Genomic DNA, 18,835 nt, shown 5'->3' on the forward strand with positions numbered 1-18,835 from the left:
GTGCATTACCTCTTAACGCAGACACGTTGCGACTTTACCATCGCATTAAAATGCAACGTCCCACTGTGAGTACAGCCTAAAACCGCTATTGCCCCATATCACTCACATAGGTCTATTTTTATGGATGGATTGAAGATTTGTGAGATTTTTGTACTCTTTTGCCCTTTTTTTGGAATATTAAATTATAATGCTGAATGATACATTGAATGATACATATCCTTGTATGTGTATATGGTTATTGTTGGTGAAGTGGAACACCATTACAGATATACCGTATTTATCTTCTTTGTCTCCCAATATATATACAAATACAGTGCCTTGCTGTGGACTCTCAGATGACTATCACACATAGAAGCGTCACACAGCCTCATGTTACATGCTTCCTATCACAGGCAGCTCATCGCTGGAAGTCATACAGAGTATAGAGATTATTATCAGTGACAGATAAACAAATACAACTATAATCATGTGACAATAAATGAGGATTTCAGAATATAATTATTCAGAAAAGAAATCAGGAATTGTCCCTGGAAATCAGACTAGCTAAGAATTGGATGGACAATGAGCCAATCATAATGCTCTCCCTGTGATGTCACCAGTGGGCGGAGCTCTCACACCTCCTGACTCCCCCCAGATATCTTTATATAACCATCAGCCACCCATAACCCAGCATGGAGGGGCTCAGTGAAGGTGGCAGTGAAGGTGTGGAGGTGTCTGATGGGGTCACACAGGGCATAAAAGGAGATTTGCCCGGCCTCATAATCCAGATATATCCTGACTCTCTCACTGGGGATCCCATCAGGTAACCGGATCACTTTCCTGTCATGTATCACTAAGTACCGATTACCCCACCTGTACAAACACCAGGACTTGTTGTTCCTTCCAATCAGTGACTGATCTCCCCTCCTGTCTATACTGGGGTAACACATCCCGACTATCCAATTATCAGACTCCCCAACATCCACTTCCCAGTAATGTCTCCCTGAGGAGAAACTCCGGCTGCTCAATACCTGAGGCAAAGCATGAAATCTCTCTGGTGTTACTGGGCGGTTCTGCCCTGTATGTGACCTGGATGCAGTTTTCCTGTCATCTGATATATGTAGATAATTACAAGCTGTGGTTACATCCAGTAATATGTCTGCAGGCTGTCCATATATTCCCCCAGTTACCCCTGACATGATATCAGCCAGTCCTGTGTGTAATGTGTGTGAGATGCCGGCCACATCCAGATCCCCTCCATCATGGAGCTGCTTATCATGTCTGTCCTCCGTGTCACACAAGTCATCTGTGTGTGATTCCTGTAAGACAGTCAGTGGATCAGTCATGTGACACAGCTCCTCAATGTGACGCATCTTCCTGGACAGCTCCGCCTTCTTTATCTCCAGCTGTCTGATGATGTCATCATAGCATTGTATCCGCCTTGTGATGTCATTTAGGACTCTCTTCTCCAGGTCCTCCAGCTGTCTCCTGAGGTCTCTAAACAGGGCAGTGACTCTCTCTGCTTCACCATCTGCTTTTTCTTGTGCTTTTCTCCTGCGTTCCTCCAGACTCTGGACTCTTTTCTCAGCCTCCTCTGTCTCTGCCATCAGTGTCTGCAGATCACTTCTCAGCTTCTCCTTCTTCTTCTCAGAGGCCTCCTGTAGTGTCTCCACCTGGTGTCCCCGATGTTCTCCAGCCAGAGTGCAGGTTACACAGACACAGGCAGCGTCCTCAGTGCAGTAATACTTCAGTATTTCCTTATGGACGGAGCATTTCCTGGTCTCCGGGGAGGTGGTGGGGGCACATAAGACGTGTTCTGGTGCCTTGCTGTGGACTCTCAGGTGTTTATCACACAGAGAAGCGTCACACAGCAGACAGGACATAACAGCAGGTACAGGAGAATGGATACAGTAAGTACAATGGACTCCGGCCTCCTCCTGATCTGGCTGAGTAGACAGGAAACGCCCTGCTATGTTCCTCAGAGCAATGTTCCTGTGTAATCCAGGCCGCTCCTTGTACTCCTCTCTACATTCAGGACAGGAATAACCTGCAGACTCCTCCTGTGAGTCCAGCACACGATCAATACAGACCCGGCAGAAGTTGTGACCACATCTCAGGCTTACAGGATCTGTATAAATGGTCAGACAGACGGGACACTCCAGCTCCTCGCTCAGATCAGCAGACGCCATCGCTGGCAGCAGGAGAGGAAACAAAAGTGAAAGTCTCTGATTCTCGGAATCCAGAACAACCAGTGACTTATTTGCCTGGGGGAAGGGCGACGGCAAAGCTGACTTTTTTGTTGTTGTTAATCAAATAGGAAGATTAGAATGGCTTTGGGTCAATCATGCTTTGGGGCTGTTTTGCTTCTGCAGGTACAGGGAAGCTTCAGCGTGTGCAAGGTACCATGATCTTCAGTACCAGGAGATATTGGATGAAAATGTGATGCAGTCCGTCACAAACCTGAGGCTTGGGAGATGTTGGACCTTTCAACAGGACAATGATCCCAAGCAGAGCCGGATTAAGGCTAAATGGGGCCCTAAGCAAAGTAACTGATTTGGGCCCCACATCATGTCGTAATAGAATCAGAAGATGCCGCTGCACAGCAACTTGCCGCACACACCGGGGCAGCCGAGCTACTGGTTGCTATGGGCAACAGCCCGCTTTCTTCTGTGGGTGCACAATACAGGGAATAGCAGCGGCAAAATGCAGAGTGAGAGATGAATGGCTGGGACATTTGCACTCAGGGGCTGGGGCACCCCTGTGAAGAGGGCGCCAGATATCACAGCAGCAGCACTTTCCCCCTGCATCTCCAGCCTGGCAATAGCAGAAAGCTTTGGACACCGCCAAACCGGAAGCCGTTCCCCAGACAGAATTACATCAGATTTACCCCCAAACTAGACAGCCACCATGCAGCCTCCATTCCAGTGAATACGATAGTCCAGCAGAGAAGGCAGCCGCAGCGGGGGAGAATGACAGCACCAGATGACTTGCATTCACCTATTGCGATCCAAGCAATAGAGGTCCCGCCATCCGGAGCCCATCTGTCTCCTCTAGAGTGCTGCCGCTCTGTTACTATTACTACTTCCTACTTCCGGTCTGATCTGAGAAGCAGGAAGTTCAGAGCGAGTGGCTGCACTGTAGAAGAGACAGATGGGTTTCAGATGACGGGATCTCTATCGCTTGGATCATGGATAGGTGAGTGAGCGTTTGCCATCTGCTGCTATCATTCTTGCTGCAGCTGTGGTTCTCTGTGGGAAGGGAGGGAGGGGTGGGCAGCGGCAGAGCACACAGTAGCAGGAGGGGGACCTAGGAGGAGAGTCTGGCTCTGAAGACAATCAGCAGCGCACGGCATCATGTGACAAGACAAGACAAATAACATTTATATTGCGATTTTCTCCTGATGGACTCAAAGCGCCAGAACTGCAGCCACTAGGACACGCCCTATAGGCAGCAGCAGTGTTAGGGAGACTTGCCTAAGGTCTCCTACTGAATAGGTGCTGGCTTACTGAACAGGCAGAGCCGAGATTCGAACCCTGGTCTCCTGTGTCAGAGCCCTTAAATGGATTCCGAGCAGTGCCTGTGGGTATGCCTTTAAGCATACTCACAACTAATTAATTACATCCTCACACCTACCAGCATGATGTTTGTAATCATATCCCCCTGGGTTCCTTATATTTCATTGCATTGTGCTGAATCGAACTGCCGACTTTGGAGAAAAGTCGTCCTGTGGCCGCAATTTCGATCGCGAAAATAGCGAAAACTAAAAGGCGTGGGGCAGCCGTTTATATATCATTGGAAAGAGGAGAAAGAGAGCTTTAAAATGATATGCATCTTTCCATAGTTACTACACTGCTCAGAGTCCCTTTAACCATTATACCATCCAGCCACCGCTGACAGGATGGCGTGGGCTGGTTTATGTGCTGATGGGGCCCCTTTGCCTCTGCCTTTGCAAGCGACTGCTTTTGTTGCCTGGTTGATAATCCGGCCCTGATCCCAAGCACACCTCCAAGTCCACTAGAGCATGGTTGCAGATTAAAAGCTGGAACATTTTGGAGTGGCCATCGCAGTCACCAGACTTAAATCTGATTGAGAACCTCTGGTGGGACTTAAAGAAAGCAGTTGCAGCGCGCAAGCCTAAGAATGTGACTGAACTGGAGGCTTTTGCCCATGAAGAATGGGCTAAGATACCACAGAAAATACATTTGTGGTTATTTCATTATAAATGTTATGTTATATTTGTCTGACTTACAAGTGCCTCTTTGATTTAATTGTAAACAAGATGACTGAAATGATCAAAATCAATGTCAAACTGGCCAAAACACTCAATTTCAGTGGGGGTTGAATAATTTTGAACACAACTGTACCTGTGGCTTCCTGCAGCAGCATAACGTGTGAGTCCCTCGTTGTCCTCCCGCGGTCTGCCGTTCAGCCGTGATAAGCCCCGGTAACAGGCTCAGCCACGTCAAGTCAGGGCCTTCTGCGCAGAAGCTGATCCTTCTGGAGGAAGCCACAGGTGAGTATCGATTCTTTCGATTTCTTCAGCTCTGGTTTACAGTAAGGCACAATTTTTTGATCAGATATGATCTTTCAACACGTTTTTAACAATCATAACTAATCAGAAGGCAATTATCAATTGTTCACATTTTACTGAAAGATTCTTTCATCAAATTCCATCATAAAATCCAACTTTAGGATCGATTTTTATCCTATTTAGCAATCGACGAAAGAATCGTTACTTATCGATTGCCTTCATATATAAAAATTGTACCGTTAATGGGCACTTTAAAGGTGGCCACTAATAAGCTAATCTTTTTTTGTCCAATCTTACCATTTCTATGTAATATACGGAAACTGCCTAAAGAGCTGTACACGCTAGAGCTGTACACGCTAGAGCTCCACACACAAGTAGCTGTACACACGAGTAGCTGTAATCACCAGAGCAGTACACACGATTAGCTGCACACACGAGTAGCTGTACACACGAGTAGCTGTACACATGGGAGCTGTACATGCTAGAGCTGTACACACGGAAGCTGTACACACGAGAAGCTGTACATACGAGTAGCTGTACACACGAGAGATGAGAGCTGTACACACGAGAGCTGTACACACGAGGGCTGTACATGCTGTAGCTGTGCACACGAGAGCTGTACATGCTAGAGCTGTACACACGAGTAGCTGTACATACGAGTAGCTGTACACACGAGAGATGAGAGCTGTACACACACGTAGCTGTACACACGAGAGCTGTACACACGAGGGCTGTACATGCTGTAGCTGTGCACACGAGAGCTGTACATGCTAGAGCTGTACACACGAGTAGCTGTACATACGAATAGCTGTACACATGAGAGATGAGAGCTGTACACACGAGAGCTGTACATGCTGTAGCTGTGCACACGAGAGCTGTACACACGAATAGCTGTACATACGAGTAGCTGTACACATGAGAGCTGTACACACGAGTAGGTGTACACACTTAGCTGTACACACATAGCTGTACAAACTAGTAGCTCTACACACGAGTAACTGTACATGCTAGAGCTGTACACACGAGAAGCTGTACATGCCAGAGCTGTACACGCCCGTAGCTGTACACGGTAGAGCTGTACATAACAGCTGTACAAACAAGTAGCTGTACACACAAGGTCTGTACACATGAGATCTCTACACACCAGAGCAGTACACACGAGTAGCTGTACACACCAAAGCTGTACACACGAGAGCTGTACACACCAGAGCTATACACGAGAGCTGTACATACAAGTAGATGTACAGGTGAGAGCTGTACACATGAGAGCTGTACACACGAAAGCTGCACACACGAGAAGCTGTACACACGAGAGCTGTACATGCTGTAGCTGTGCACACGAGAGCTGTACATGCTGTAGCTGTGCACACGAGAGCTGTACATGCTGTAGCTGTGCACACGAGAGCTGTACATGCTAGAGCTGTACACGCGAATAGCTGTACATACGAGTAGCTGTACACACCAGAGCTGTACATGCTGTAGCTGTGCACACGCGTAGCTGTACACATGAAAGCTGTACATGCTAGAGCTGTACACACGAGTAACTGTACACACGAGAAGCTGTACACACGAGAGCTATACACACACGAGTAACTGTACACACGAGAAGCTGTACACACAAGAGCTATCCACACACGAGTAGCTGTGCACACACGTAGCTGTACACACGAGAGCTGCACATGCTAGAGCTGTACACACGACAGCTATACACACTAGAAACTGTACATATGAGTAACTGTACACACGAGTAGCTGTACATGTGAGTAGCTCAGCTGTACACACCAGAGCTGTACACACGAGTAGCTATACACACCAGAGCTGTACATACGAGTAGCTGTACACACCAGAGCTGTACACACGAGAAGCTGTACATGTGAGTAGCTGTACACACCAGAGCTGTACACACGAGTAGCTGTACACACCAGAGCTGTACATACGAGTAGCTGTACACACCAGAGCTGTACACACCAGATCTTTACACGCCAGAGCTGTACGCACGAGTAGCTGTACACACGAGTAGCTGTACACACCAGAGCTGTACGCACGAGTATCTGTACACACGAATAGCTGTGCACACGAGTAGCTGTGCACACGAGAGCTGTACACACGAGTAGCTGTACATGCTAGAGCTGTACGCATGAGAAGCTGTACACATGAGAGCTGTACACACGAGTAGCTGTACACACGAGTAACTGTACAGACGAGTAACTGTACACATGAGAGCTGTACACACGAGTAGCTGTACACACGAGTAGCTGTAGACGCGAGAGCTGTACATGCTAGAGCTGTACACACGAGAAGCTGTACATACGAGTAGCTGTACACACGAGTAGCTGTACATACCAGAGCTGTATACACGAGAGCTGTATACACGAGAAGCTGCACATACGAGTAGCTGTACACACGAGAGCTGTACACACGAGTAGGTGTACACACTTAGCTGTACAAACTAGTAGCTCTACACACGAGTAACTGTACATGCTAGAGCTGTACACACGAGAAGCTGTACATCCCAGAGCTGTACACGCCCGTAGCTGTACATGGTAGAGCTGTACATAACAGAGCTGTACAAACAAGTAGCTGTACACACAAGGTCTGTACACATGAGATCTCTACACACCAGAGCAGTACACACGAGTAGCTGTACACACCAAAGCTGTACACACGACAGCTGTACACACCAGAGCTATACATGAGAGCTGTACATACAAGTAGCTGTACACACGAGAGCTGTACACATGAGAGCTGTACACACGAAAGCTGCACACACGATAAGCTGCACACACGAGTAGCTGCACACACGAGTAGCTGCACACACGAGAAGCTGCACACACGAGTAACTCCACACACGAGAGCTGCACACACGAGAAGCTGCACACACGAGAAGCTGCACACACGAGAGCTGCACACACAAAAGCTGTACACACGAGAAGCTGCACACACGAGTAGCTGCACACACGAGAGCTGTACACACGAGTAGCTGCACACACGAGAGCTGTACACACGAAAGCTGCACACACGAGAAGCTGCACACATGAGAAGCTGCACACACGAGTAGCTGCACACACGAGAGCTGCACACACGAAAGCTGCACACACGAGAAGCTGCACACACTAGTAGCTGCACACACGAGAGCTGTACACTCGAGAGCTGTACACACGAGTAGCTGTACACACAAAAGCTGCACACACGAGTAGCTGCACACACGAGAGCTGTACACTCGAGAGCTGTACACTCGAGAGCTGTACACACGAGAAGCTGTACACACGAGAAGCTGCACACACGAGAAGCTGCACACACGAGAAGCTGCACACACGAGAGCTGTACATACGAGAGCTGTACACACGAGTAGCTGCACACATGAGAATCTGTACACACGAGTAGCTGTACACACCAGAGCTGCACACATGAGAAACTGACTTTGAACAGAGGCGCCAGCAGAACAAAAACAATAATTAAAAGTTTTAAAATATGCTGGGGAGGTGTAACGATCGGTGAAGCACAGAGAGAATCTGATTACCGGTGATCTGCAGTATCACTGGGAATACAGATATATACCAGATTATATGTGATCTGCAGTATCACCGATAATCCGATATACAAGCTAACCTCTGTTCACCTGAGTAGAGTGTAGTGCTTGGTGTAACAGTAACACTTAGAGGACCAGGCCTCAGTGCAGCAAGGAGTACTGCACAGATTCCTTCCGCAGATCTGAGCTCTCCAAGACGGGAGGAGTCAGACTGACAGTAGGAAGGATTGTCTGAAAGTGACCCTCAGGAGGAAGGGTCGCTAACAGAGCGAGGAACCGCCTCTAACGGTAAGGTCGGTTCTCGAGGTCGGACAAGCCAGGTCGTACACACACGGACAGATACAGTACAAGATCAGAAGACAAAGGCGGAGTCAAAGTACAGGCAGGGTTCGGCAACGGGGTATCAGATATATCGAGGTACAGAATCAGGAGGCAGAAGCGGAGTCTAGGAACGAGTCGGGGTTCGGCAATAGAGTATCAGAAGTATCGAGGTACAAGATCAGAGTTCAGGGGAATAGTCAAGGCAGGCAAAGGTCATAACAGATAATCACAATCAAACTAGTACTTTAGCTATCAACAGAATCTAGCTAAGTGTAGGATTACAGCTCCAGCTGGTCCCGGCACACTTGCGGATCTGACTACGGATCTGGGTGCTCCCACGTATGTGATCGCAACGCTAGACAAGGAACAAGTGAACAGCCAGCAGTATATATACCCAAGGACCTTTCCAGGACCTCCCTAATTGCTGGACCAATGAAAATTGTGGAAAATGTCAGCTGACCAGCCTGGTCAGCTGACTCACTTCTGACTGTTATATAAGCTCTGTCTCTGCGCGCGCGCGTGTCACTCTGAATCCGGGTGGACTATCAGTCCCAGCCATACTAAAACTGTCTTGCAATGTATCTTGAGAACCGTGTGCGGGGGCCGCCTCCAAAGCGGATTCCGCCATTCCCAATGCGGATTCCGCCGTTCCCAATGCGGATTCTGCCGCTCTGCTTGAGCGGCTTGCGGCGGTACTTCCGCGTTGAGACGCGCTGCTGGACACGGAAACAGCTGCCTCACCTCGAGAGACGGCGGCTTTTCCGCGTTTCCTCACAGTACCCCCCCCCCCGAGGAGTAGACTCCGGACAACTCCCACGAGGTTTCTCGGGATGTAAGGCATGAAATTCCCTCCTTAACTCATCCGCATGCATACGCTTCCCTGGTACCCATTGCCTCTCCTCCATGCCGTACCCTTTCCAATGTACGAGATACTGTACCGAGTTTTGTACAGTACGTGAATCTACAATCTTCTCCACCTCATATTCGGGTTGGGCATCTACCAATACAGGAGGAGGAGGAGTGGGACCCACCTGGACTGCTGGTTTAAGAAGAGCTACATGGAAGGACCTTACTCCCCGCATGCTCGTGGGAAGATCAATGGTATATGTAACATCGTTGATTTTCCTGGCAACCGGGAATGGACCCACAAACCTGGGACCAAGTTTGTCAGAAGGTTGTCTCAGGGTCAAGTGACGTGTGGATACCCAGACCAAGTCTCCTGGTCGGAACCTCCACTCCACTGAGCGTCTTTTGTCAGCTTGACCCTTCTGACTCAGAAATGCCTTTTCCAGGTTACTTCTTACCGTCCCCCAAAGGTCCCTAAATGACCTTTGCCAGAGCTCCAGGGCTGGGAACGGAGTGGAGACCACAGGTAATGGGGAAAATTCGGGTGATCTCCGTGTCACTACCTGAAAGGGAGAAAATCCGGAGGACGAGTTTTTTAAATTATTCTGAGCAAACTTCGCGAAGGGCAAGAATCTGACCCAATCGTCTTGCGCCTCTGCAACATAACACCTCAAAAACTGCTCTAAGGACTGGTTTATCCTCTCAGTCTGGCCATTTGTCTGAGGATGATAACCTGATGAGAATGATAGCTTTATGCCCATGAGTTGGCAAAAAGCCTTCCAAAATCGGGAAACAAATTGCACTCCCCTATCTGAGACTATGTCTTCAGGAATGCCGTGCAATCGGAAGACATGAATGATAAATAACTCGGCCAATTCCTGAGCCGAGGGGAGTCCTTTCAATGGCACAAAGTGGGCCATTTTGCTAAAGCGGTCAACTATGACCCAAATGACCGCCATGCCTTCAGATCTGGGAAGCTCACCCACAAAATCCATGGACAGGTGGGTCCACGGCTCACTCGGGGTGGGCAAAGGCTGCAAGGTACCGACAGGTGCCAGCTGGGAGGGTTTGCTCCTGGCACATATCGTACACTCCCTCACGTATTCCTTGCAATCTGCTGCCAGTGAAGGCCACCAGGCGCATCTGGCCACCAGATCCTGTGTTCTAGATGCCCCTGGATGCCCAGCATTCTTATGCGCATGGAACATCTCCAGTACCTGGAGACGAAATGGCAGAGGAATGAACAAAACCCCTGCGGGCTTCCCTTCCGGGATGTCCTGCTGAAAGGGAATCAAAGTCTCCTTCCAGTCCTCCCAAGTTCCAGTTGCTGCCAGTATCAACCTCTGGGGAACAATGGTCTCTGGAACGGAGGGCTGTGCTGCCTCTGACTCAAAACACCTGGATAACGCATCCGCCTTAACATTCTTGCTACCCGGAGTGTACGTAATAATGAAACTAAACCTAGAGAAAAATAACGACCATCGAGCTTGGCGAGGGCTCAACCTTTTAGCCCCCTCGATGTACTCTAGGTTTTTGTGATCGGTATAAACCGTGATGGTATGCTCAGCTCCCTCTAACCAATGTCGCCATTCCTCGAAAGCCAACTTAATGACCAAGAGCTCCCTGTTGCCTATATCGTAGTTCTTTTCTGCAGGGGAGAACCTCCGAGAAAAGTAAGCACACGGGTGCACTCTACCCTGCAAACCTGACCGCTGAGACAGCACAGCCCCCACCCCAACCTCCGAAGCATCCACCTCAACAATAAACGGGAAAGATGTATCCACATCTCTGAGGATGGGTGCTGAACAGAATAGGCCCTTTAGGGTGGCAAACGCCCGTAAAGCTTCAGGAGACCAGTGAGTGGTATCCGCCCCTTTTTTAGTAAGACTGGTAAGGGGGGAAATGACCGTGGAGTACCCCTTTATGAATCTCCTATAATAGTTGGCGAAACCAAGAAAACGTTGGAGGGACTTTAACCCAACCGGCTGAGGCCACTCCAGAACTGCGGAGACCTTGGCAGGATCCATAGACAGGCCCGTGGTGGAAATTATGTACCTCAGGAAAGCAACAGAAGTTACCTCAAAAATACATTTTTCAAGTTTTGCGTACAAGGAGTTCTGCCTTAACTGATTCAACACAAACCTCACATGGGTTCTATGTTCAGAGAGGTTGTTGGAGAAGATAAGGATATCGTCAAGGTAGACTAGAACAAATCTCCCCAACACCTCCCTGAAGACCTCATTGATAAGTTCCTGGAAAACGGCCGGGGCATTACATAGCCCGAAGGGCATTACCAGGTACTCATAATGCCCGTCTGGTGTATTAAAGGCCGTTTTCCACTCATCGCCCTTTCTTATACGTATGAGGTTGTACGTGCCCCACAAATCCAGTTTGGAAAAGATCTTGGCATCGGTGATTTGAGTGAACAAATCGTCTATCAGAGTGTCATACTCACCGGGCCAGGGGCTCTCAGCTTGCTCAGGCAGGGGGCTTCACGCATACGCGCGGAGGAACGCTGGGCCTGGTAGTTCCTCTCAGATCCAAGATGGCGCGCGGCGTTGTGCGCGCGCACGCCGCTGCGCACAGCGCTTGCGCAGGAGTGCGCGCGTGCACGGAGCATTGCGCACTGCGCATGCGCAAGCATTAATTCTGGCGCCAGAATTCAATGGCCATCAGTATTTAAGCAGCACTGCCCTTCACTGCAGTGCTGCTTGTTCTGGCAGTTTGGCTAGTGTTCCCAGTGCAGTACCTATTGATTATCTGATTTCCTGTTGTGACCCGGCTTGTGACCTCGACTCCTCTTGATCTCTGCCCGCCCTGACCTTTGGCTTGTGACCTCGATAGCCTGGATTGCCGCCTGCCCTGACCTCAGCTTGTGACCCCGACCATCCTTGATATCCGCCTGCCCTGACCTCCGGCCTTGCCTTGTGGACTACGCCTATTATCATCAGTCCTACACCCATCAGTATCCACCTGTTCTCCGAATCACTGTGGAGCTATTTCCAGCGCAACCTGGTGGGCACTAGGCAGCGAAGTGCGGCATTCCCATTAGGGGGGTGTCCCAGCATTCCCTTTAGGGGAGTGTTGGTGAAGACCCGTGGTCACTTAGACTCTGCGCTGGGGTAGTTCTATCTCAGTGGTAAGGTCAACAGTCTCCTGGACTCTAACAGTAACAAGCAGCCATTATGGATACTGGTGTAGGATCAACTCAGATGGACCTCTTGTGTGAGATGGTCTCTCAACTAAGACTTTCGGTTGCAGAAGTTCAGAAAGAGAACTCCGAGATCCGGGAATACCTCCGAAGTCAATCAGCTGCTCCTGCTCCTGCCTCTGCTCCTGCGATTGCCCCTCCTGCGGCAGTGTCGCAAGCCCCAGCAGTTAACCTGGTACCTGTTCCTGTGGAAGGCGCCATGAGCTTGATACCAGAACCTAAATTACCCTTACCTGATCGGTTTTCAGGGGACCGATCTAAGTTCCGTCTGTTCCGGAGTGCTTGTCAGCTCCACTTCAACTTGCTGCCTAGAACCTTCTCCCGTGAAGAGATTAAGGTCGGAGCCATCATCTCGCTCCTACAGGGTGAACCACAGGCCTGGGCCCTCCGGTTGATCGAACGTGAGGATGCTGTAAACAGTGTCTCTTCCTTCTTTGAGGCCATGGCCGAATTGTATGATGACCCTGGAAGAGGGGCATCTGCAGAGACCGCTCTTCAAGCTCTACGTCAAGGAAAAAGGCCGGTGGAGGAATATGTTACGGACTTTCGCCGCTGGTCAGGTGACACTTCCTGGAATGAACCTGCACTCAAGTTCCAGTTTAGACAAGGATTATCTGAGGTCTTAAAAGACGAACTAGCCAGAGTGGGAGTGCCGGAGACCCTGAAGGACTTGGTTCAGCTGTCCGTCCAGATCGATCGACGACTGAGAGAAAGACGGGTGGAGAGATCAGGGCCTACCCGTCCCTTGTGGGTCCCTTCAATGGCTGAGGCTCCTTTCACTTCAACCGTTCCGACTCCTTCTGCCGCTGCTGATGATCCCGAGCCCATGCAACTAGGATTGGCTCGTTCTGCCATTTCTCAAGAGGAGAGACAACGCCGAAGGTCCGCCAACTTGTGTCTCTATTGTGGAGCATCGGGCCACTTCCGTTTGAACTGCCCGGTCAGGCCTGCCGGTAAGCCCAACCCTCTTTTCTGCAAGAACAAGACTATTCAACTTCTATCGGTCTCTCATCTCCCTCTCACTCTCTCGTTTCAGGGCCCCAGAGGAGAGATCGTTAGAGTCAACAACAACAACAACAAATAACATTTGTAAAGCGCTTTTCTCCCGTGGGACTCAAAGCGCATAAGCATGGCTCCGACCATCGTGGTACAGGGGAAGAATTTTATAAATCTGGAAATGCCAGGCTAAACAGGTGGCTTTTCAGTCTGGATTTGAATAGCTCCAGGGATGGTGCTGTCTTTACTGGGTGTGGTAGGGAGTTCCAAAGAGTAGGGGCAGCATGACAGAAGGCTCTGTCTCCAGATTTTTTGAGGTGCCCTCTGGGAGTGACCAAGTTTATAGAACTTGCTGATCTGAGGTTGTGAGAGGTGTGGTGCAGCTTCAGCAAGTCCTTCATGTATCCAGGGCCCAGATTGTGCAGGGATTTGAATGTCAGCAGTCCAATCTTGAAGAGTATTCTCCATTCTACTGGTAGCCAGTGCAGTGAGTGAAGGATCGGTGTAATGTGACAGTGGCGAGGCTGGTTTGTTAGCAATCTGGCAGCAGCATTCTGCACTAATTGCAGGCGACGCAGGTCCTTTTTGGGGAGACCAACATAAAGGGCATTGCAGTAGTCCAGCCGTGATGTGATGAAGGCGTGAACTAGGGTTGGAAGATCCTCTGGGGGAATCAGATGTTTAATCTTTGCAATGTTCTTCAGATGAAAGAAGGAAGATTTAACTACAGATGAAATTTGGTTTCTGAAACTCAATTCCCCATCGATTAGTACGCCAAGGCTGCGCACAAGGTTGGAGCTGTTTATGTCTGAATTCCCAATCCTGATTGGTGTTGCTTTAGGATAGAGCTGTTTTGATGGCGAGCACTGGCTTTGGACAAACAGGACCTCAGTTTTGTCAGCATTCAGTTTCAACCAGTTATCATTCATCCATGCCTGAAGCTCAGCTAAGCAAGAGTTTATTTTTGGGGTAGGGTCTGTTCCACCAGGTTTGAAGGACAGGTATAGCTGTGTGTCATCGGCGTAGCAGTGGTACGTCAGGCCATGTCGTTGGATAAGTGTACCGAGTGGCAACATGTAGATTGCAAACAGCAGAGGGGATAGGATTGATCCTTGTGGCACTCCGAATTGTAGAGGTGCAGGTTTGGACATTATAGGTCCTAGGGATACTCTCTGTGTTCTGTCAGTCAGGAATGATCTGAACCACTGGAGGACTGATCCACTGATGCCACAGTACTCCTGCAGTCTGTTAAGCAGGATTTCATGGTCAACTGTATCAAAAGCAGCTGAGAGATCCAACAGGATTAGGATGGAGCATTCCCCTCTGTCCCTTGCCATGAGCAGATCGTTGCAGACTTGGATGAGGGCTGTTTCACAGCTGTGGTGTTTCTTAAAGCCAGATTGTAGAGGGTCCAGGATGTTGTTTACTGACAGCCTGGTTTCAAGTTGCAGATAGACAGCCTTTTCAATAACTTTACCTAAGAAGGGGAGGTTGGAGACAGGTCTGTAGCTGCTCATAGCATCTGGATCCATGGAAGGTTTTTTGAGAAGGGGCTTGATGATTCCTTCTTTTAGAGAGGTAGGAAACCTCCCTGCTTGCAGAGAGCAATTTACTATTTTGTGAAATGCTGGACCAAGCAGGTCAGGGCATTTCAGCATATGTTTAGTTGGTCCAGGGTCCAGGTCGCAGGTTGTCTGGTGGAGACGACAGAGGGTGTCTGAGATCTCTTCCTCACTAATACTTTTGAAATCAGTCCAGGGTGTTAGGTTGTTTTTGCAGCTATTTCCATTAGTTGCATGAGTCTTGGGTGCTGTGGACTGAATGAGAGACCGAATAGAAGATACTTTGTCAGCAAAGTAGCAGGCAAATTTCTCACATAGCTCCTTTGAGGGAGTTATAGTGGGTTTTAGACAGGATGGATTACATAGTCTATCAACTGTGCGGAATAGTTGGGCTGGTCTGTTGGCGGCCTTTGCGATCTCCTGTGATAGGTAGGAGGATTTTTTCTTGGTGATCGCATTTTGGTAGCTTTCGCGGTGAGAGACAAGGGTGTGTTTATCTTTTGAATTCTGAGATTTTCGCCACTTCCTTTCTAGTCTGCGCACTTCTTTCTTTAGGTCCTTTAGTGAGCTGTCAAACCACCGTGCATGGTGAAGTGGTGTAGATCGTTTGATGCGAACTGGAGCGAGGGCGTCATAGGCAGATGACACTGCATGGTTGTAAATCAGGACCATGGAGTCTGGGTCTGCGCAATGATTGGTTAATGCGTCGAAGTTGAGGATATTCTGAACGTGCTGGGGTGAGACATCTTTCAGTGAACGGTATTTTATGAGTTCTTTCCCTCTGTGTTTTATCGCTGGTGCTGTCAGAGAGAAGTGGATGGTGTGGTGGTCTGACCATACCACTGGGTTTATATCCATGTGTGATATTAAAAGTCCGGAATGAAATATAAGATCCAGGGTGTGCCCTTTCGTATGGGTGGGGAGGTTGATAGCCTGAGAGAAACCCAGTTCATTCATTATGAGAAGTAGTTCACTTCCTAGCTGGGAGTCGTGATCATCCACCCATGCATTGAAGTCTCCCAGGATGATCCATCTAGGGTGTTCCACTGTTACGCAGGATAAGAGTTCAGATATTTCCTTAAGAAAGGCTGGACCATTTTTTTGGGGGGCGGTATATGAGCAATATGTTGATGTTTACTTCTGCTGACAGTTGAGCTGCAATACATTCAAAGGTTTCAGTGGGGCCTATGGGCAGGGGCCTTATGTTCAAGGAGGATCTGAAGCATATGGCAACCCCCCCACCCTTGCCGACTTGTCTCTCACAGTGCAAGATTGAATAATTGGCCGGCACGGTTGCTTCAAGAGTTGGGCCTGCATGCTTCCCAAGCCAGGTCTCTGTCAAAAAGGTCAAATCAGAGAGCTCTATTAGGTCATGTATAGTTGCAGTCTTATTATTTATCGATCTGGCATTGCAGAGTGTAGCTGTGATTAAGCTTTTCTGAGGGCAAATATGTTTTTTATACTTGGATCCACTACCTCTCCGCCCCCTTCTGCATTTCCTGAGTATCCCAAAGGATTTTAAGAGTAGAGCCAGAGAGGTGTTAATTTGTAATTGATTCTTGGGAGGGCATGCAGAGAAAAGGTCCTTTGATGAGTATTTGTATGTTGACATTAGAGACAATAGACTTGTTCAGATAGCTTGTACTTCTGGAGTCCTGCTCCTGCTATTATTGACTCTGGAGCCTGCTCCTGCTTCTTAGACTTCAACCTTGCCGTTCAACTTCAGCTTCCAACCCGGTGTAAACGGGTACCACTCACCATTCAGTTAGCCGACGGCTCTTCCACCAACTCTGGCCCCATTACGACGGAGACTCTTCCACTGAAGATCACCATTCAAGAAGAGCATCAGGAATACCTCTGTTTTGACTTGCTTCCTTCTCCTCTCTTCCCGATTATTCTGGGCATGCCCTGTTTGAAGATGCACAACCCCACTATTGACTGGAGAACGGGTGAAGTGTCTTTCCATTCAGACTATTGCCTTCGCAGTTGTTTTCCCCGGGCTGGTATTCTTTTCTGCCTAAATTCCGAGAAGAAAGACTCTGTTCCCTCGGTTTACCATGATTTCTTGGACGTGTTTGACAAGTCAGGAGCAGACGTTTTACCCCCTCATCGCATCTACGACTGTCCTGTTGATCTCCAGCCCGGAGCCGCTATCCCTTTTGGAAGGACTTACCAATTGTCTGAACCAGAATCCCAAGTGTTAAAGGACTATATTGATGAGAACCTGAAGAAGGGGTTCATCCGTCCATCCACTTCACCAGCCGGGGCAGGAATCTTCTTTGTGGAGAAGAAGGACGGTTCACTCCGTCCATGCATTGATTACAGAGAGTTGAATAGAATCACGATCAAGAATCGGTATCCTTTGCCACTCATGTCGGACTTATTCCAAAGACTCCGTACTGCCCGGATATTCTCCAAGTTGGACCTCCGTGGAGCCTACAATTTAGTCCGCATAAGAGAAGGAGACGAGTGGAAGACGGCTTTCCGTTCCAGGTTCGGACACTTTGAATACTTAGTTATGCCTTTCGGGTTATGCAATGCCCCAGCCACGTTCCAGCACTTCGTGAATGACATCTTCCGGGATTTCATCGATGACTTCATGGTTGTGTATCTGGACGACATACTGGTATTTTCCTCGTCTCTGGAGGAGCACCGCATTCACGTTAAGAAGGTACTGTCGCGGCTCAGAACTCATGGACTTTATGCTAAACCCGAGAAATGTGAGTTCGAGAAGGGGTCTATCCAGTTCCTGGGTCTAAGGATTTCTCCAGCGGGGTTAGAGATGGACCCACAGAAGGTCTCAGCCATTCTGGACTGGCCAGTTCCTTCAGATAGAAGAGCCGTACAAAGGTTCATCGGATTTGTAAACTTTTATAGAAGATTCATCAGGAATTTCTCCTGAGTCGTGGCTCCCATCACGCGGTTGACCAGTACCCGACAAGCCTTTCACTGGACTTCCGAAGCCCAGGGAGCTTTTGAGAGACTGAAGACCTGCTTCACTTCAGCACCCGTCTTGAGACATGCAGAACCCTCTAGACCCTTTATCCTGGAGGTTGATGCCTCGGAAATAGCCATTGGAGCTATCCTGTCGCAACGGTTTGATTCTAAAGACATTCTTCACCCTATTGCCTTCTTCTCCCGGAAGCTTAACACTGCTGAGAAGAACTATGATGTGGCAGATCGGGAACTCCTTGCTATCAAGGCAGCCTTGGAGGAATGGCGTTACTTGCTAGAAGGAGCAGAGCACCCTATCCTCATCTTCACAGACCACAAGAATCTCGAGTATCTCCGTTCAGCCAAAAGATTAAAGCCTCGACAGGCCAGATGGTCCCTGTTCTTCTCAAGATTCAACTTCCACTTAACATACCGTCCAGGCTCTAAGAATACCAAACCGGATGCCCTGTCACGCATATTCCATTCAGAGACCAGCCCTAACTCCGTTCCAGAGAAAATACTTTCCTCACAACATTTCCTACTCCTCCAATCAAGCCTGCTTACCTCTATCCAGCAAGAATCCGCTCTCCTCGATACCCCTCCTGACCTCCTTCTCAAAGATGGCCTTTACTATCATCAGGACAAGATTTTTGTTCCCCGTAAGTCACGACTTCTGGTCCTGCAGGCCTGCCATGATGATAGACTCGCAGGTCATTTTGGAGTTTCCAAGACTCTCGATCTACTTCTGAGAACCTTTTGGTGGCCTGAGATTTCCAAGGATTGTAAACACTTTGTGAAGACCTGTGAGACTTGTGAGCGATCCAAGAGTTCCCGCACTAAGCCATGGGGTTTGTTGAACCCATTACCAGTTCCAGAACGGCCCTGGGAGGACATCGCCATGGACTTCATTGTTGAACTACCACCTT

General features: G+C 48.9%; 2 protein-coding genes across 7 annotated transcripts in view; one reads left to right on the plus strand and one right to left on the minus strand.

Annotated features, from left to right (window-relative positions):
* Positions 1 to 18,835, plus strand: part of DYNC1I1 (dynein cytoplasmic 1 intermediate chain 1) — a 540,798-nt gene that overhangs the window by 102,139 nt on the left and 419,824 nt on the right. The window lies entirely within an intron of this gene.
* On the minus strand, positions 261 to 2,186 carry LOC137519520 (E3 ubiquitin-protein ligase TRIM11-like). Its single transcript, XM_068238487.1, has one exon. It carries the CDS (start codon positions 2,166 to 2,168, stop codon positions 612 to 614), a length of 1,557 nt encoding a protein of 518 aa, XP_068094588.1. The 5' UTR covers positions 2,169 to 2,186; the 3' UTR covers positions 261 to 611.

Source organism: Hyperolius riggenbachi, chromosome 5 (genome assembly GCF_040937935.1).
Source record: "Hyperolius riggenbachi isolate aHypRig1 chromosome 5, aHypRig1.pri, whole genome shotgun sequence".
In the NCBI taxonomy this organism is placed as follows: domain Eukaryota; kingdom Metazoa; phylum Chordata; class Amphibia; order Anura; family Hyperoliidae; genus Hyperolius; species Hyperolius riggenbachi.